This window comes from Hypanus sabinus, chromosome X1 (assembly GCF_030144855.1).
Source record: "Hypanus sabinus isolate sHypSab1 chromosome X1, sHypSab1.hap1, whole genome shotgun sequence".
NCBI classification, from domain to species: Eukaryota; Metazoa; Chordata; class Chondrichthyes; order Myliobatiformes; family Dasyatidae; genus Hypanus; species Hypanus sabinus.
Window position 1 is genome coordinate 25626329 of NC_082738.1, and position 20435 is coordinate 25646763.

Genomic DNA, 20435 nt, shown 5'->3' on the forward strand with positions numbered 1-20435 from the left:
TCTCCAGCTCTTTATCATGACAGTGCTCTAAATTAGTTGTTTTCTAGTTTCTTCAGTTAATATATAAAGCGATGCCTCACCCAAACTTTTGATGCCCTGTTCAGTAACTTTCCTACAAAAAAAACTTTTTATGTTCCTCACTCACACCATTATAGATTTTCATACAAATATCCCACACCACTTCTTTCTCAAACCAACCAATGTACTCTAGAGGGATTACAACTTCAAATCCAACTCAAACACATTGTGTTCAGAGACAGATCTTTCAATAGAAGCCTCCCAAGAATTTGACATTAAGGTTCCAAAGCCTGAAGCAAAAGAACAAGCTGCATTCTTCATTATATAACATATAATGGTGTGTTTCTGATGATGTGTGGTGTTCGGCTTATGGATGGCCATCAGACCATAGAACCTTCTTCCAGCAGACTTCAGAGTCTCCCATATGTTGCATGCGATTTTTTTCCCCCAACAGTGGTTTCCCTTTGCCACCTCCCATAAAGCTGTGACTGGTGAAGCACTTGGGCAACAGTTGTATGTGCAGTCTCTCCCATCTCAGCCGCTGAAGCTTTTAACTCCTCCAGAGTTGTCATAGGACTCTTGGTGGCCTCCCTCACTAGTCCCCTCCTTGCACGGTCACTCAGTTTTTGAGGACAGCTTGTTCTAGGCAGATGTACAGCTATGTCATATTCTTTCCATTTCTTGATGATTGACAACTGTAGTCCAAGGGATGCTCAGGGACTTGGAAATTTTCTTGTATCCATCTCCTGACTTCTGCTTTTCAATAACCTTTTTTGGAGTGTTCTTTTGTCTTCATGGTGCAACATTTGCCAGGACACTGACTCCCCAGCAGTCAGAACTTCCAGATTTCGGTGTATTTTACTACAATGAATTGTAACATCTTGATTGCACACAGGTATCCAAAAACAGATCTCAATTTAACTAATTATGTGACTTCTAAAACCAATTGGCTGTACCAGTGAGTCATATTAAAGGGGGTGAATACTTATGCAATCATTTTGTGTTTTATATTTGTAATTAATTTAGATTCGCAGAATCTCAAATGCTGATGAGGAGTTGTACAGGAGTCAGCTGGTCAAGTGGTGTTACAACAACCTTGCATTCAACATCAGAAAGACCAAGGAACTGACTGTGGACTTCCGGAAGGGGAAGTCAGAAGAACACATACCAGTCCACATTGAGAGGTCAGTGGTGGAAAAGGTGAGCAGCTTCAAGTTCCTTGATATTTACCCTCAGGCCGAACAGAATGATGCAATCACAAAGATTGAGCTGGCCATTACCCACACATCCCTCCCATTGGTTCCCTTCCCCACATCCTCTCCTATCAGATTCAATCTTCTTCAGCCTTTGTAGCTATTACTATCACCTCCAGCTTCTGACACCATTCCCAATTTGCCCCCTCTCTCACCTGCTTATCTATTCACCTCACCTGGATCCACCTATCACCCGCCAGCTTTTGCCGCACCACTTGCCCTTACCTCTTTATACCGGCTATCTCCTGTCTTTCTTTCCTGTTGTGATGAAGGATCTCAACCCAAAACATGGACTGTTCATTTCTTGCACAATCATAGGCAAACTTAATCCAGGGAAGAACTAATAAGTTTAGCATGAGGTTGGCCAATGGAGTGCAGTAAGTCACAAATTACACTTCTAAAAGCCAAACATTGGAAATCTAGCAAAATCAAACTGCTGTAATCACTCATCAGATTATGGAAGTATGTCAGTGAAAACACTCAGAAACCGACTTCATTCATTTTTTATGGCACTGAAGTGGCAAAGCAGACAGTGCCATGCATGAGAGGAAGGTTTATTCTCCGGCGTATGTGGTAACAATTTACAGGCTCTCTCTGTGTACCTGTTATGTAAAACATATTCTTCAACACAGAATGCAACAAAGTACTAGATCGAGCTCAGCTAAATCTGAATAATTTACTGCAGTGTGAAGTTCCCACTGCTGGGCAAAATTAGAGCAAATTTACATTCAATGTAAACTTCTTCCTGGAATCTTAATGTAAATAAAGATTTAAGCTAGGAAATTATACATCAGTGATCCTTGTGTCAGTAGTGGGCAAATTATAGGAAGGTACTCTAATGGACGGGATACATAAACATTTAGAAAGACAGGGCCTGATTGGGGATAGTCAACATGGCTTTGTGTGTGGTAGGTCATATCTAACTAGAACTTCATACAGTTTTTTGAGGAGATTGCCAGGAAAGTTGGAGAAGAAAAGACAGTGAATGATGTCAACATGGATTTTATCAAGGCCTTTGACAAATTCCCACACAGAAGGCTGATCTAGAAGATTCAGTCATTTGGTATTCAGGATGAAGTAGTAAATTGAATTCGATGGCTTAGTGACAGAAGCCAGAGGGTGGTAGTAGATGGTTGCCTCGCTGACTAGAGGCCTGTGACTAGTAGTGTGCCGCTGGGATCGGTGTTGGGTCCTTTGTTATCATAAACAGTATATTAATAATTTGGATGATAATATGATGCATCTGATTAGCATACTTGGGGGTGTAGTGAATAACAAGGAAGACTATCAAAGCTTGCAACAGAAACTGGACCAGCTGAAAAAATGAGCTGAAAAATGGTAGATGGAATTTAATTCAGACAAGAGTGAGGTGTTGAACTTTGGGAGGACCAACCAGGGTAAGACTTACAAGTGAACAGTAGTGCACTGAGAAGCGTGGCAGAGCAGAGGGATCTGGGAATATTTTGAAGTTGTATAATAATTTAGTGAGTACAGGAAAAATAACAGTAATATTGAAAGAGTGAAAAGAAAATTTGCAAGGATGTTGCCAGGTCTTGAGGAACTGAGTTATAGGGAAAATTGAATAGGTTAGGATTTTATTTCCTGGTGCATTGAAGAATGAAGGGAGATTTGATAGAGGTATACAGAATTAATTGGGATACAACAGCATAAGACGTAGAAGCAGAATTAGGCCATTCAGCCCACTTCACCATTCAATCATGGCTGATTTATTTACCTCTCAATACCATCCTCCTGCTTTCTCCTTGTAACCTTTGACACCCTTACTAATCAACAACCTATCAACCTCTGCTTTAGAAATAGCCAGTGACTTGGCCTCCACAGCCACCTGTAATAATGAATTCCACAGATTCACCAAGAAATAGGTGTAATTCTGGGAATTATAGATCAGCGTGCCTTACATCAACACTGGGCAAACTAACAGAAACACAAGACTTACAAGCATTTGGAGAATCAGTTTTATGAAGGACAGCCAGCAGGCTTTGTGAGGAGCAAGTCATGCCTCACGAGCCTGATTGACTTTTAGAGATAGATACAAAACAAACTGCTGAATGTAAAGTACAAGGTGATGCAAATGGATTTTAGTGAGGCATGTGACAAGGTTCCTGATAGTAGGCTCATCCGGAAAGTCACGAGGCATAGGATCCAAAGAAATATGGCTGCATAGATTCCAAACTGGCTTGCCCACAGACAGTAGGTGGTAGTAGATGGCAGTGTATTCTGTCAGTATCTCATGGCGTTCTGCAGGGGTGTGTTTGAGTAACCCCACTGTGATTTTTATAAATGATTTGGGCGAGTAAGTGGAAAGATGAATTAGTAAGTATGCAGATAACATGAAGATTGCTGGCACTGGTATAATGTAGGATGTTGTATGTTACAATGGAACTGAGAGAACATGCAAAGTTATGCTGAGAAGTGGCACACAGAGTTCAAGCCAGAAAAACATATTATGCACATTGGAAAATCAAACTTGAAGGTGGAGTACAAGGTTAATTGCAGGATTCTTAGCAGTGTGGGGCAACAGGATCTTGGGTTCAAGCCCACAGACCCCTCAAAGTTGCCATGCAGCTGAGAGAGTGGTGCGATCTGCCAACATAAGTGGTGGATATGGGATCGATTGCAATACTTAAGGGACATTTGGATAAATACATGGATGGGAGTATAGAGGGCTATGGTTATGGTCCAGGTGTGGTGGTCAATGGGACTAGGCACAGACTAGATGACCAAAGGACCTGTTTTCATGTTATAGTGCTCTATGACTGGTGACATTAAGAACAGCATTTGACTTTGAAATGTGGGCCAAGTTACATGTGCAATGCTCTGGTCAAGTTATTCCTTGTCCTCTAACATTCTACTAACATTGAAATAATATCCCTTTTGAATTATTGGCAAAGATCCAGAATATATCCTCCTTTAATCACGGTATTTGCACATCAACCTTCCACTTATTGACTACTCATCATCATTTACAAGGGATTTTCCATTATAAATATACCCCTATCTACTTCAGTCAATGGGAGGTCCTATTCTGGTATCCATCCTCTGTCCTTTGGTCAGCAGATTAGCCTTTAGAAGCAACACCTAGAAAGCTCTTCTGTTCTCCTCTAGCTATCTTCAATTCCAACCCCTCTGGCCACCACCTTTTAACTTTTAAACTGAATAACCAATATTCAACTCAGGCCCCATTTCAAAAACACTGAGAAACAAGAGAACATGCATGTTGAATTATATTTTATTAACTTATTTGCAGTAATATTTTATTTTATGTATTTGGGTACACCATGCTCTGGAAGAATGCTGTTTTAGCTGGTTGTATATATACAGTCACATTACAATAAACTTGAACTACAAACATACACGTAATTGCTTCACGTGGCTGTTCTTCCTGAAGGATTGCTGTGATCATAATACAGCATGAAAAAAATCCTGTTGCTGCAAAAATACTCCAGATGCTGAAATGAAAGCGTGTGGTAGGACAGCTGCAGTAGTGGTGAGAGAAAAAGCTCATATTTCAAGTTGGGGACTCATGTTTATTTTCTCACTAATTTAAGTCACAGAAAGGAACAAGAGAGAACCCATCAGAGACCGTAAAGCAAGTTAAATCGCTGAAGAAAAACAAGAACAATTTTGACCCAAGCCCTCCCTTGACTCTGAATTCAATGTTTTCAATTAGTACATTTGAAAATTCGGAGGTAGAAAAGCTTGCAGTACCAGCATCATGCACAAAATTAAATCATGTCCAGTGGTTGTCAACTTTGATGCCTTCTGGCTGGTTTGCTACCACTGCAGTCCAGCGGTAAAACCACCAAGTCAGAGGTTACTAGCACTTTAACCTCAGTGCTTGTTGTCTGTCTTCACTTCCTTCTGCTACTTTAACCCACTTACAGTGGGTAGAGTGTATCTACTTTTTCCTTTGATCTTTACTGCTGAATTAGTAATCAACAGCATCCAAGTGCCCAATGGTTCCTTATGTGGTATCTTGATCAGAACCCATTCATGAGAAACTAAGACATGTCTTTCTACTGGACTGTTCTAGGCAGCAGAAAACTATTGAGAAGCAGACTGAAGATTTTAGGTTAGTTTCATCCAAGAATCAACTAGGCTGAATGTCATAACGTGTATATCAGCCTGAATTCAATAGCTCCAGGTAATGACAGATCATTCTGTCACACATGTGAAAAAGACTAAGGAGCTGGTGGTGGACCCGAGGAGTGCTAAGGCACCGGTGACCACTGTTTCCATCCAAGGGGTCAGTGTGGACATGGAGGATTACAAATATCTGGGGATACGAACAGACGATAAACTGGACTGGTCAAAGAACATGGTCTACAAGAAGGGTCAGAGCCGTCTCTATTTCCTGAGGAGACTGAGGTCCTTTAACATCTGTTGGATGATGCTGAGGATGTTCTATGAGGCTGTGGTGGCCAGTGCTATCATGTTTGTTGTTGTGTACTGGGGCAGCAGGCTGAGGGTAGCAGACACCAACAGAATCAATAAACTCATTTGTAAGGCCAGTGATGTTGTGGGGGTGCAACTGGACTCTCTGACGGTGGTGTCTGAAAAGAGGATGCTGTCCAAGTTGCATGCCATCTTGGACAATGACTCCCATCCACTCCATAATGTACTGGCTTTAGGCACAGGAGTACATTCAGCCAGAGACTCATTCCACCGAGATGCAACATTGAGCGTCATAGGAAGTCATTCCTGCCTGTGGCCATCAAACTTTACAACTCCTCCCTCGGAGTGTCAGACACCCTGAGCCAATAGGCTGGTCCTGGACTTATTTCCACTTGGAATTATTATTATTTAATTATTTATGGTTTTATATTGCTATATTTCTTTACTATTCTTGGTTGGTGCGGCTGTAACAAAACCCAATTTCCCTCGGGATCAATAAAGTATGTCTGTCTGTCTGTCTTCAGATGGGCTTAGCCTGGTCTTTCTGTCTGGGGTTGTCCTGCTGCTGCTTAAGACTATGGGGAGGGCCATAGGCTAGGATACACCCTTCTAGTCTTTGTTTAATAGTTCTAGCATTCATTCCATTCAAGGATGACATGCACAATGGAAGGACCATTCAATGCTCATCAGTCAGCATAGCTCCTGGCATCCACTTCCAGTGAAAAGTGTCCTTTACTTAGAATCAATACAACCTAGGGATGTAGTCGTTTATCAAAGTTTTTGGTGCATCTGAGTGGTTTTCTTTGCTAGTACAGCCTTTTTCAATGTCACCTTGAGAACTTGCCCACTATTACTAGTGCATCTAAGTATCCTTGACTCTCTGGAAATGAAATGTAGGTGGGAAAATGGCCACTGCTGCCAAGTTTGTTTTCATGCAACTTTGACATTTATCAGGCTTGTAATCTGAACTTTTGATTCCACCATTGGAAGAATTTACTGGTCATTTTTTCCATTCTAAAGTGTCATAGGGAGTGTATCTGCTGTGTAAGAGAAGGCAGCATTATGGGTGGGGCTACTGTCTGTGACTAGTACCCTATCACTATGCCCTGTCATTGTCCAACTACCCACCCTTCTCCAACTAGGACCACTTTCCCTTATTAGAGCACTAAGCTTGTAATTCTCAAATCTCAACTTCAGTTGTCAAATTCATTTCATTTATTCTTACAATTCCTTCTCATGCTGGCCTTTCTGCGATCTCATCCACTAATGCATTCCATAGCTTTCAATGTCCATTTTGGAGTAGATTTTATATTTCAATATAGACACCTTTGTTGACAACTTTAACATCCATGAATTTGACAACTTTTCATTGGAGGGGAGGGGCAACAGACGTTAAAAAAAAATCCAGATGTCCAAAATCATAAATACTGTAGATGCTAGATTTTTCTTCAGCCACCTTACAGGTCTGAATCAGGACTTTTAGTTCTGCCTATTGTGAAGAGGTACTAGGAGCTATACTTCCTGATGCTAGCAGTTCAGTTTCAAGAAAGCCATTATAGATTCTCCTTCAACCATTGAGAAGTTGTCTGTGAACAGAATCAGATCTGGGTTCAGTGGGGACACTTCTTTGTGGTGACTTCCACTCTTGTTCATATTGTTACCTTTGCAGAGTAACGAGCATCATAGTCCTCCATGTCCAATGGCAGCACTGTAGCTACATTCACTACTCAGATACTTGATGCCAGTACAGTGGACAACTTGGACCACTGAGCAGCTGTTACTTGAGATGCTCTATTCATTGTGAGTAAAATGTGCAGAGTGAAGACATCAGACAACACTGGATACTTTCGTTGCTGCCAGGTACATTGACAATGTTGTCCCCCAGAAGTTGGTCAAGGTCTTCCCAAACCAGAACCGCTGGATCAATAGTTCCATGCGAGCACCACTTACCATGCAACATAGAGCTTACATTACCAGCAATCAGTTGGAGCTCAACAAAAGCAGTTATGATCTGCACAAAGGCTGCAAAACAACATACAGGGACCATCGATCAATTTTCTGTGGTTCAGCAGAATTGCGAGAAAACACTTGTCTACTTCTCATAGGACCTGTCTTCATTCCTGTATAGCTTTATTCACTTGTTCTTTAATAGTGCTATTGACACATGGTTGCCAGTCCTACTTTATCATCATTGACATTATTGCTTGAATCAGTGTCATGTCCATTCTGAAATTCCTCTCAGTTCAAAGAGGTGCTGTTTTGGATTACTGTCCGATTTAAGGGGTGTGACCCAAGGGTGAAGATCAATGACAGCACTGCCCCCCTGAAGATCTCTGCACTTCTCTACACTGTCTCAGTTTGTCTCTGAGCTTCATAGAGTTCACTTCACTCCGTTCACACTTTTGCTTTCTCCCTTGTTCAGTTAATGTAGATTTGTTCTTTAGATTTTTTTAAAATTGTCATACTGACTGAAATTTATCATAATTCTCCTTTTCCTTTCTTATTTGTTCAGTTAACACACATCTTTTCTTTAGATTTTCTGGTCTTATGCTGTCTTTATAACTGAACATTGTTTTCTTAGTTGTGAAGACTGCTAACATCCATCCAGTTTTCTTCTTACCCTCAGGCGTTCTCTGGGATCTTGCTCCATGCTCATTTAACTTTATCTAGCAACCAAATTCTATTAGACTCTGCATTGATGGTATACTTTGTTCAGATTTTTCAACTATTCTTCTCTAATTGGAATACTTTGATTAAATAAGAACTCAAACCCTCCGTCATCTGTTCACTTAACTGCAAGTCCAGTGCCCCCTTTTATTGTAGTCGCAGGTTTCTTCTCAAATATGGCTGTGGCTTTTATTCTCTTTCTACTACACATGTAGACTAGAACAACTGTTCACTTATCAGGGGCCTATAGCTCAAACTAATAGATTTTACAATCAAAATTCAAATGGACCAGCTGAATAGATTACATTAATAAACTATGCAGAGCCAATCAGTACTGTTTAACTTCACTTAAGATAGAACAGAGAGAAGAGGATCTGCTGGTTTTAACTTCACTTTTAGACTTCTTTACAATTGTGCATCAAGGCAAGAACTAGGGGCTTCACTGATGATTAGGAGGAAAGTCCTACCTCCTGTTAAATGTGCACATTGGAGCTTTGTCTCATCTGGGATTCTTCCCATTCTTAATCCTTTCAATTATGTTGTTCATGACGCCAAGTTGTTAGATTTGGAGATGATATTGTCCAGAAGGCTCTTCAGAAGTCAAAAATGAGGCACAAATCTTGTGGTTACAGCTGTTTTATTAGATGGTCATCATAGTGCAGTTCAGACAGTCAACCTTTTCAGCAAGCAAGTCAAGTAATAAAGGAATTTGAGCACATGCTTTCCCTCCATATTGTAAACCGTTTTTGATTTGGATAAGGAAGCCTGTGTACTGAGTGCAGCACATTTTTGCTTTGCAGACAAAAAATACTACAGAAATAGTCTATTTGGTTCAATACAATTTACTGAAAGTTCACAGACATACTACAAACATATAAGCAACCATACAGCAAACTAAAACTACAAGTAAAAACAACAATCTGGAAACTATTCAAAAGGTGCAAGATAACAACTTGGGGGGGGGGGGGGCTCTAAAACTGCTAAATTCAAAGTCCTTCAAAGTCCCAAGGAGTACAACATCAAACTCATGCCTTTCCTCCATTCAGTCCACAAGGACTTCTAGCCTCATGTCACTAATTATCATGCTTCTCCCACTTTCATGTCTTTGGCAACCTATTTCCAAAGGTGCTCAGCTTGACGAACTTCACCTCATCCTCCAAGTGGGAATGCTGCAGCTATTAGGACTCAATATTGAATTTATCAATTTTATGTAAACTTTTCTTTTCCTCTCCAAAGCTGTGGCTGCAATATGGTTTCAATTTTTTCTCATGTTTAACTGCCAGTGTTAAAAGCAATTATTATTTGGTTCCGAGTTCAGTATTTTAAGTAATTCAGTTAGTCAATCAGGGGAACAATTACATTTTAAACCTCATTACTAGGTGTAAACATGATTGCAAGCAATTAAACTACTGTGCCTTAACCGCCTAACTTTAAGATCAAGATTGTCAAAAATAACTAAGTCAAAAGGCAACATTGAGTAGCAATTGCAACTGTAAGGTTCAACAATTCCAATCAAAAATCCAGGTCCTGAGGGAGTTTAACTGGGTTGATACTGGGATGTTTTCACAAGTGGGAGACAACAAAATAAGGGTCCATTTGAAAATGAGGTACATTGAAATTTCCTGCAGAGAGTGGTGAATCTCTGGAATTCTCAGCACGGGCAGATGGAGGAAGCTGGATCATTAGAAGTATTTCAAGTGGAGGTGGACAAATCTTTGATAGATCAAGGAAGAGGGGCATGGAGAAGTGGCACAGAAGAGGAGTTGAAGCCAGCACAGATTAACCATGATCATATTGAATGGTGGGGTAGGCTTAAGGGGCTCAGGGCAATATATAATATCCAGAATTTCAAGCAGCACATTACTAGGCACATCAATCTGAATAGTATCCTCAGAGTTAAGTGGTGAGATATAGCATTGATTGAGGTGGAATGAATGGAGGTGGTGAGGAAATGGAAGAATAACAAAGATGAGCAGTTGAAAAGGGTATAAGGGTGAGAGTAAGTGTGCGGCATGGACTAGAAGAGCCGAGATGGTCTGTTTCCGTGCTGTAATTGTTATATGGTTACATGAATAGTTTAAAGGTAATTCACATGAAGTATCTTTTCTATTGGAAGTGATGCAGAAAATGGGGTTTTGCCAAATGTTCCATTCTGCTTTCCAACTTGATATACCACTATCATACAAAGTAATACATTTGGCACAACTCAGAACCAGCAACTTAACATGAAAAAATATTAATTTATTTTTCCAAAGTTATGCCAAAGAATTGGTAACTACTCTTGAAACGAACTAAGTAGATTCAAAGCAACTACTCAAAAAGTAGCTATTTTGAAAATTCTTTGTAAGAAACTTACAAAACACCAAATTCACAGCCACTAAATTTAGACATTAAATTTAAATTTAGACCAGAAAGTAGCCCTTTTATAGTTGCCAATGAGGACCAGAGAAGAAAGTGCACAGGTATTCACTAGGAATTCAGTAAATTTACTTTAACTACATTCCCCTGCACTATCAGATTCCCAAATGGTCCATCAACCCATGAACACTACCATGTTATTCCTATTTTAGTAATTTAGTAATTTTGTCCTGCTGCTGCAAAACAATAAATTTGATGACATGGCTCAATAAACCAGATTTGGATTCCTTTGCTCAGAAATGGTTTAGATGAGGGTGGACTGACAACATTAATTGAGAGTGGGCATTGCATTTTGATCATGCTTAAAAACAGCCTGCTTTGCAGGTCTCAAAAACTGAGAGGTGGGGTGAAAAAGAAGAGGGGGATATTGGAGTTCAGCTATTTCTAACAACTAGCATAGTTGTGCTGTGCAGAGGGAAGGGATTAGCTCAACACTTGAGGGTGAGATTGCAGAAGTCAGCACGTTTTAGCATGGGAAATCAGATTCAAGATCCAGGACTGTAGAGTGCATGAATTAGTATTGTCAGAATGAGACCACGTTGTCCCAGGAGTGTCAATGTCAAACAACCTCCAGGGCAATATGGTTCAAATTGTAGTTCTCCAAAAGGAGTGCAGCACAGGAAGTGTTACTGCAAGTGGAATTCACAGAAGGTTGAAATTCTAGTTTGGTATACTTTCACTTGGAAGTGTTGTCAAATACAACTTACTCCAAGGATAAGTTTTTTTTTATAAAATTGCATCGCACTAAAATAATTGGCAAAATGCAATCCATTTTCCATGTACTTGTATCTTCCATAAACAAAATAGTGTGACAATAAGAACTGCACCAGGAGCAACTTTATTTCATGCTTTCGACACACATGTTCCTCTAGATTCCAGAATATTAACAAACCAATTGCAGCAGTATCTGAATCTCAGTAACCCGTCAGTAAAAGAGTAATCCATATTGTTACTAAAATCTTTTACAACAGATCATACATGGGGTTGATCCAAATACTTAAAGAACCACCAATTTTGACATCAAGGGAGTATTTCCTAAGGTCATTTGGGCAACCTGCTAGCAGTTTTACGGCCAGAAGTTTAACTGAAGCAAAAAAAAAAGTTCAGTTTCTCAGAGGAAGATGCCTGTTAATCAGATCGTGATGTTCTTCTTATTATCAACAGCGTGCATTTTATACAAAGACACGCATCTATATACAGTGGTATGCAGAAGTTTGGGCACACTGATCACAATTTCTGTTACTGTGAATAGTTAAGTGAGTAGATGAACTGATCTCCAAAAGTCAAAGTTAAAGATGAAACATTATTTTCAACATTTTAAGCAAGATTAGTGTATTATTTTTGTTTTGTACAATTTTAGAGCGGAAAAAAAATGAAAGGAACACCATGCAGAAGTTTGGGTACCCCAAGAGATTTGAGCTCACAGATAACTTTTACCAAGGTCTCAGACCTTAATTAGCTTGTTAGGGCTATGGCTTGTTCACAATCATCATTAGGAAAGGCCAGGTGATGCAAATTTCAAAGCTTTAAAAATACCCTGACTCCTTGTCCCAACAATTAGCAGCCATGGGCTCCTCTAAGCAGCTGCCTAGCACTCTGAAAATTAAAATAAATGATGCCCACAAAGCAGGAGAAGGCTATAAGAAGACAGAAAAGCATTTTCAGGTAGCCGTTTCCTCAGTTCATAATGTAATTAAGAAATGGCAGTTAAGAGGAATGGTGGAGGTCAAGTTGAGGTCTGGAAGACCAAGAAAACTTTCCGAGAGAACTGTTCATAGGATTGCTAGAAAGGCAAATCAAAACCCCCGTTTGACTGTAAAAGACCTTCAGGGAGATTTAGCAGCCTCTGGAGTGGTGGTGCACTGTTCTACTATGCAGTGACACCTGCACAAATATGACCTTCATGGAAGAGACATCAGAAAAAAACCTTTCCTGCGTCCTCACCACAAAATTCAGCGTCAGAAGTTTGCAAAGGAACATCTAAGCAAGCCTGATGAAGTTAAAATAGAACTTTTTTGGCCGCAATGAGCAAAGGTATGTTTGGAGAAAAAAGGGTGCAGAATTTCATGAAGGGAACACCTCTCCAAATTTTAAGCACATGGGTGGATCAATCATGCTTTGGGCCAGTAGCACAGAGAGCATTTCACTGGTAAAGGGAAGAATGAATTCAATTAAATACCAGCAAATTCTGGAAGCAAACATCACACCATCTGTAAAAAAAAAGCTGAAGATGAAGAGGATGGCTTCTACAACAGGATAATGATCCTAAACACACCTCAAAATCCACAATGGGCTACCTCAAGAGGCGCAAGCTTAAGGTTTTGCCATGGCCCTCACAGACCCCCGACCTAAACATCATTGAAAATCTGTGGATAGACCTCAAAAGAGCAGTGCATGCAAGATGGCCCAAGAATCTCACAGAACTAGAAGCCTTTTGCAAGGAAGAATGGGCGAAAATCCCCCAAACAAGAATTGAAAGACTCTTAGCTGGCTATAGAAAGTGTTTACAAGCTAGGGTGATACTTGCAAAAGGGGGTGTTACTAAGTACTGACCATGCAGGGTGCCCAAACTTTTGTTTTGGGCCCTTTTCCTTTTTTGTTATTTTGAAACTGTAAAAAAATGGAAATAAAAAAAGTAATCTTGCTTAAAATATTTAAGAAATATGTCATCTTTAACTTTATGCCTTTTGGAAATCAGGTCATCTTTTACTCGCTTAGCTATTCACAGTAACAGAGATCTTGACTGGGGTGCCCAAACTTTTGCATGCCACTGTATATAAAAAATAAAGTTATATCACAGACTACATGGCTTCATATCAATATATCACTTTTAATTATACCATTTCATGCTAAGCTACTGAATGTTCAGCCTACAGCTATAAGCTGCTGCTAAAAGAGAATATCCACTTTGAGCTGTTAACAATTTTTGCTCCATCATTTTAATGAATTTTCAAATGACATAACCAAGTAGTCAAAGAGAAATATAATTACTCTTAAAGTTAAATGTCGATTACATCACAAAACAGAAATGCTCTAGGATTTTCATTTAAGTTCTGATAATTCAAAGACAAATACATGGTGACAGTTCTTCATTTAAAATGGGTGTCTCAGGGCAAATGAATGCTGGTTTTCCTCTATTAATTGAGACTGGACCAAATGATATTTAATTTTGTCAATTATAACTTTAACAGATTACTCAAAGAAATAAGGCCACCTAGTCTTTAATTGTTGGGTTTATCTCTATCTTTTTTTCCGAATTATGTTGCAAGATTTGCAGTTCTCCATACAGAATAGTATAGGAATTGAACTGCAGTACACCCCGAGCTGTAATAGCATCACACTAACTACTCCAGTACTGTGGCACCTTCTCATTAGTTGGTGGCTTTTTGAATACACCTAATGTGATAGTGTTTCAATTACTTGCTAACTCTTCCTGAATCCTTTATTGCCCAGGTTTCCCATGTTTTCTGATATCACAGGGCAAAGTCAGTTTCCACTGATAACTACATCCCTCTAGATTCCATTTGTGAATAAATAATTATTTGAATGGAAGAGTTAAAACTGTCCATACAATATATTGACAATTTTTAATTCTTCAAGTTGTACAAAACTGGAAAGCCAGTTCATATTTAGTTCAGTTTTACAGCAATTAAAGATACTACCCTAAATAGGCAGACAGTATCAATCAGGTGCAAACAGCATCTTTTTCCACTTTAAATTAGAATGTTCATGAAAATCAGCCATCTAAGCAACCCAGGAGCAGAAGCATTAATCATTCAAATCAATGTAGCCTATCCTCCATACCTTGAACACTTTGATTTGACAGCTAGCTGAGTGAAGATGCTCCGTATATTCACTATTCTCATTCTCTTTGAACGTATCTATTTGAATTCGAAAAGGCACTCCTTTTTCTCCTCCATGCTTTTTGGTTGTGAATTCAGTACTAATACAATGCACCTAGGAAACATCAGAAAAGGATAATAATGTCAACATTACATAATTCCCCATGGAAACATTAAATACATTTTAGATTTCATGACAATCAAATATTTGATGGACTCAACAAATGTAATCCGATATTGCAAAGTTACGCAGCATTAATTAGGAGTAACTGTTATCAGACAAGTCCGTGCCTGACATGCGGGATTTGTTTAAAGACCAGCTGATCAGAGTTCAGGATCAGCATGTTCTGGTAAAGAGCAAGAACAAGGATGGTATGGCAAGGGGACTTTGGATGACCCAAAGGGTCCTAAGTTTTATCAGGAAGAAAAAGCTAATGTAAGGTTTAGAAAACTAAAATCAGACTTGGGCCCTTGTAGAATATAAAGAGATCAGGAAAGTACTCTAGCAGGCAATTAGGAAGGCCACAAAGGGTCATGAAATATCCTTGGCGAGCAGGACCAAGAAGAACCCCAAGGCATTTTGTACGTATTAGAAAGAGGATAATTAAGGAGGGGAGTCCCACTCAAGGATAACAGAGGGAATTTGTGTTTGGAGTCAGAGCAAGAGCCTGAGCTACTAAATGAGTACTTTGCATCAATATTTATCAAGAAAGATTTGGAGGATAGAGAAGACAGGCACACTAATGTATTGGGACATTTTGATGAAAATGTAGGTGGGTGAATTTAGCAAAGCTGTAGATGACACCAAAATTGGTGGAGCTGTGGACAATGTAAAGGATTAGTAAAGAATACAATCAACATAGATAAGTTAGAGGTAAGGGCAAAGAAGTAGCAGATGGAGTTTAATCTGGGCACGCATGAGGTGTTGCACTTAGGAGGTCAAATGAAAGGAGAAAGGAAAAAGTATACAGTAAACCTAATAACACTGAGCTACAGAGAGATCAGGTTTGAAACTGGCTACACATGTGGATAAGGTGGCAAATGTAGCATATGGCATGTTTGCCCTCATTGGTAATGGCGTTGAGTACAAGAGTAAGGAAACCATGTTGCAGCTACATAAAATTTCCAGTTGTTCTCCCTCTGCTGGAAGCTAATGGAAGACCTGATAGAGGTGTTTAAAATTATGAGAGGCATAGATAGTGTAGACAGCCAGAATCTTTTCCCCAGGATAACAATGGCAAACTCTGGAGTACATGCTTTTAAGATTGGGGTGGGAGTGGTTAATGGTGATGTGAGGGATAAGCTTTTGTTAATAAAATATAAACATTGCAGAGTGCTTGGTGCCTAGAATAGATTTCCAGGGATAGTAGTGGAAGAGGTCAATTTGGTATAGTTTAAGAGTCTTTTAGATAGACATGATTATGAAGGGAATGGAGATGTGGAAGAGAATAATTAGTATAAATTGGCATCAAAATCTACACAATGTTGTGGGCTAAATGGCCTGGTCAGTGCTGTACTGTTTTGTTCTATATCCTATATAATAAAAGGTAAAATCAGTACTAAATCCCAGTAACATAATTTAAGAGTTTACAAATGTTCTTGGGAACAATCCACATTTTGCATTTACTGTTTCAAGACAAAACAAAGTATTTCTTTATATGGGAATGCAAGGAGACAAATTAGGACCATGGCAACTCTTTGAAGCATTCAGACAGGGTGTGGAACACTCTGAAGTTCAACTCTTTGATTCAGGTTTCAATTTGGAAAAAACAAGATATTACAATTGATAAAATTGAGTCACACTCAATAAAAAACAAAAAAAAACTCAAAGCTGGAAATCAAATAAAAACATCTCTGGAGATGGTAAGCAGGTTAGGCACCATCACTTGACTTGGAAATTACTGAAAGCCAAGCCTTGAACTCACCACATATCCACATGTCGAGATCACAAAAGTAAATATTATTTGAGCAGAAAACATGCATGCTTTTTCACCTGCATTAATGGGGACACTGATGCAGCTGAAACAGAAACCAAACACGACAATACCATGGGACCTTCTATTCTACATGCCTCAGCAACCAAGATGTGGTCAGAAGTCTCCATTCCAGATTGGTCTAGCATTTTCACATTAAGCCTTTTTCAAAAGACATCTGAAAGAAATTTAATTTTCTCCCATAATCTGTTAGAGATTAGGTAAAAAAAAACCTTTTCCACCTTTAAATGTAATGGCAAAACAGCAGGACAGAAACAAAGCCATCGTGGAATAAACAAATCAAACTAAAAAATCTGTTTCTTTTCCTATTTGATGTATGACTGGCACTTAAAACTGTTAATGCACAACAAGCTTGAGCAATATACAGTTTAAACCTCAATTAAACAAGTAGAATTCATACCTGGATAAATACAGAGGTTCTCTTCAAAGGGTCCCAAAGAAACTCCACTGTATTTAGCTGTGTTGGATTGGCTCTGGGGTCAACGATGCCTACTGACAATGGAATATCTGAAGCAAACAAAATGGGCATTGTTTTATAGCATAATTGCTAGATGTAACAGCAATATTGTTTCATGCATGAGTGGATAATGTAACTAAATGCAAATAGAAAACACATCATTTACCAACACATCAGCAGGCACTTGGAATATTGTTCAAAAATTAATAACTAATGTGGAGTTTATAAATCTTACTTCAAAATAAATTTTGCTTCTTGCATTCTTCACTACCATTTCAAGCTTTCTGATTTGATACATTACTGAAATAATTTACTTCAACTAATTAGCAATTACAAAGCAGAATATGCTGGAAATACTCTGCAAGTGCATTGGCAGAGAAAGTGTTCTTGCATCAGGTTGATGACCCTGCAGAGATAAAAGCAGTACCTTCTCCGAATAATCTGCACATCAATACTCAATTTGGGGTTCAGCAGAACCATTTTGCTTCAGTATTCAACACAGCCTTGGCCCAAAACAAACATGGACCAAACAGCTAATTAACAGATGCTGAGAAAGTGAGTAAGCAATTATCTTGACAAAGCACATCATTAAGCAGCTCTGGTAAAACAAAACCCTATGGGAATTGAGCATGTGCTCCCGAGAAGAAAAGGACCTCAATGGAATTCAAGAATCTAAATTCTACAGTCAGCCCTCCTTATCCGCGAGGGATTGGTTCCGGGACCCCTTGCGAATACCAAAATTCGCAGATGCTCAAGTCCCTTATTTAACCCGTCTCAGTGCAGTGGACATTAGGACCCAGCAGCAGATATCTGAATCCGCCGTGTTTCTGTTCATGAAAATAATCACGGTAACGATTGAAAATAAAGTGGAAATATTAAAGCGATTGGAAAAAGGTGAAATGCCATCAGTCATTGGAAAAGCATTAGAAACATAAAAAATAGGTGCAGGAATAGGCCATTCAGCCCTTCAAGCCTGCACTGCCATTCAGTATGATCATGGCTGATCATCCAACTCAGAACCCTGTACGTGCTTTCTCTCCATATCCCCTGATCCCTTTAGCCACAAGGGCCATATCTAACTTCCTCTTAAATATAGCCAATAAACTGGCCTCAACTGTTTCCTGTGGCAGAGAATTCCACAGATTCTCCACCCTCTGTGTGAAGAAGTTTTTCCTCATCTCGGTCCTACAAGGCTTCCCCTTTATCCTTAAACTGTGTCCCCTCGTTCTGAACTTCCCAACATCAGAAATAATCTTCCTGCATCTAGCCTGTCCAATCCCTTTAGGTTTCTATACGTTTCAATAAGATCCCCCCTCAATCTTCTAAATTCCAGTGAGAATAAGCCTAGTCGATCCAGTCTTTCTTCATATGAAAGTCCTGCCATCCCAGGAATCTATCTGGTGAACCTCCTCTCTACTCCCTCTATGGCAAGAATGTCTTTCCTCAGATTAGGGGACCAAAACTGCACACAATATTCTAGGTGTGGTCTCACCAAGGCCTTGTACAACTGCAGTAGAACCTCCCTGCTCCTGTACTCAAATCCTTTTGCTATGAATGCCAACATACCATTTGCCTTTTTCACCACCTGCTGTACCTGCATGCCCACCTTCAATGACTGGTGTACAATGACACCCAGGTCCAGTTGCATCTCCCCTTTTCCTAATCGGCCACCGTTCAGATAATAATCTGTTTTCCTGTTCTTGCAACCAAAGTGGATATGTTGGTCAACGATCGGAACAATTTTAAAGGATAAAGTGAGAAAGGCCCTACAATTATTACTAAGCAACGCAGTGGTTTAATTATTGGGTTTTGGGTTTTTGATCCTCTACATCGGGGGTGGAGTTTCAAGATGGCGACGTAGACATCTGCCTTTTAGGCACTCTTCATTTTTTAAGCTATAATCACCCTTTAATCAAATCTTTTCGTACTTAATTACATGGGTTGATATTTACGATTTATTTCTCTTTTTAAAAATAACACTGGATTTAATTTTTTCAAACTTAAAATGTCTGTACCTAAGAAATCGTCTAAAGACCCTATAACTCTCGATGCAATCTCCAGTCTTCTGGCTACTAAACTGGATACTAAACTTGCAAGTCTGGAAAACAAACTTACTGCGAAAATGTCTGAGCTTGAAGAAGTCGTTAAATCATTTGATATCAAGCTTCAATCGCAGGCAGCAGATATTGAACGCCATGAAGAAAAGTTTGCGGCTCTTGACAAGATAATTTGTGAAAAAATACGTACAATCGAAACTTTGGAGGAGAAGGTACGGTCGACTGCTAAAATAGTGGAGCAGTACAAGTTTAAAATCACCGATCTTGAAAACCAGTCTCGCAGACAGAATTTGCGTATCATTGGATTTCCCGAAAATCTCGAGTCTGGTGACTTAACTGAATATTTCTCTAATTTATTGTGGGAAATTTTTGGCAAGGACGCTTTGCTGGTTAAACCTACTATTGATCGTGCCCACAGAGTTTCGAGATTTTCGGCTGCGAAAGACAAGCCACGAGCTGTGATTGTCCGTCTCCATTATCCTCGAGAGAAAGAGCTTTTAATTCGATTAGCTCGTCAGAAAGGTATGATTTCTCACAGAAGCAACAACTTTCGTATTGTGGAGGACTATTCATTCGAGGTAATGAGGGCGAGAATTGCTTTTAAACCGGTGATGGCGGAGGTTCATTCGATTGGACTTAAACAAGCTTTAAGATATCCAGCGAATCTCAGAATTACGTTGAGCAACAACAGTCAGCGTTTCTTTAATACTCCGGAAGAAGCGAAGAAATTCGTTGAAGAATATCGCTCTTCTAGTCCAACTTGAACTATGTGTTATGTGGAAGAACTTTTGGAGAGAAGACTCCATTCCATTTTAGGCTTTAACTTATGAAGCTGCGGTATAGCTTTTTATTTTGGTCTGTAGACCTGGGTTTTTTTTTATTATCATGATTTACAGATGCTTTTTTAACTTTACTATAATGTCTTTTTTCTTAATTAATTTCTTTTTCCCTCTGGATTAGATATACATGTTAAGACTTTGTAATAATGATTTATTTTTTTAAGATGTCGTTTCCTCTTCCCATAAGACTTTGCTTTCAGTAAGCGTTTATTTGCCTGTATTTGAGAATGGGACGAATGTTTTGAATTTCTGAACCTTTTTTTTAATATATATATTGTAGTGGTTATTGAACCCTTTTTTAATTCTATTTTGATAACCTTTTTTTTAAAAAAAAGATTGGTGAATTTACATCTATATTTTGTAATATGGTCCTTTCAAAATGTTGTTTCTTCTTCCCATAAGTCTTTGTTTTTGAAACGTCATTTCCTTATATTTGAATATGGAATTTTTTTTTAAAGGCATATTACACTATTT

General features: G+C 39.1%; 1 protein-coding gene across 2 annotated transcripts in view; it reads right to left on the minus strand.

The window, feature by feature from the left end:
- Positions 1-20435, minus strand: part of tfcp2 (transcription factor CP2) — a 115705-nt gene that overhangs the window by 51325 nt on the left and 43945 nt on the right. For both annotated transcript variants that reach the window (XM_059956103.1, XM_059956104.1), the window contains 2 exons: positions 17009-17115; positions 14577-14729 (listed from right to left, as the gene is read on the minus strand). In XM_059956103.1, coding sequence (XP_059812086.1) covers positions 14577-14729; positions 17009-17115 — 260 coding nt within the window. The remainder of the gene's footprint in view (positions 1-14576; positions 14730-17008; positions 17116-20435) is intronic.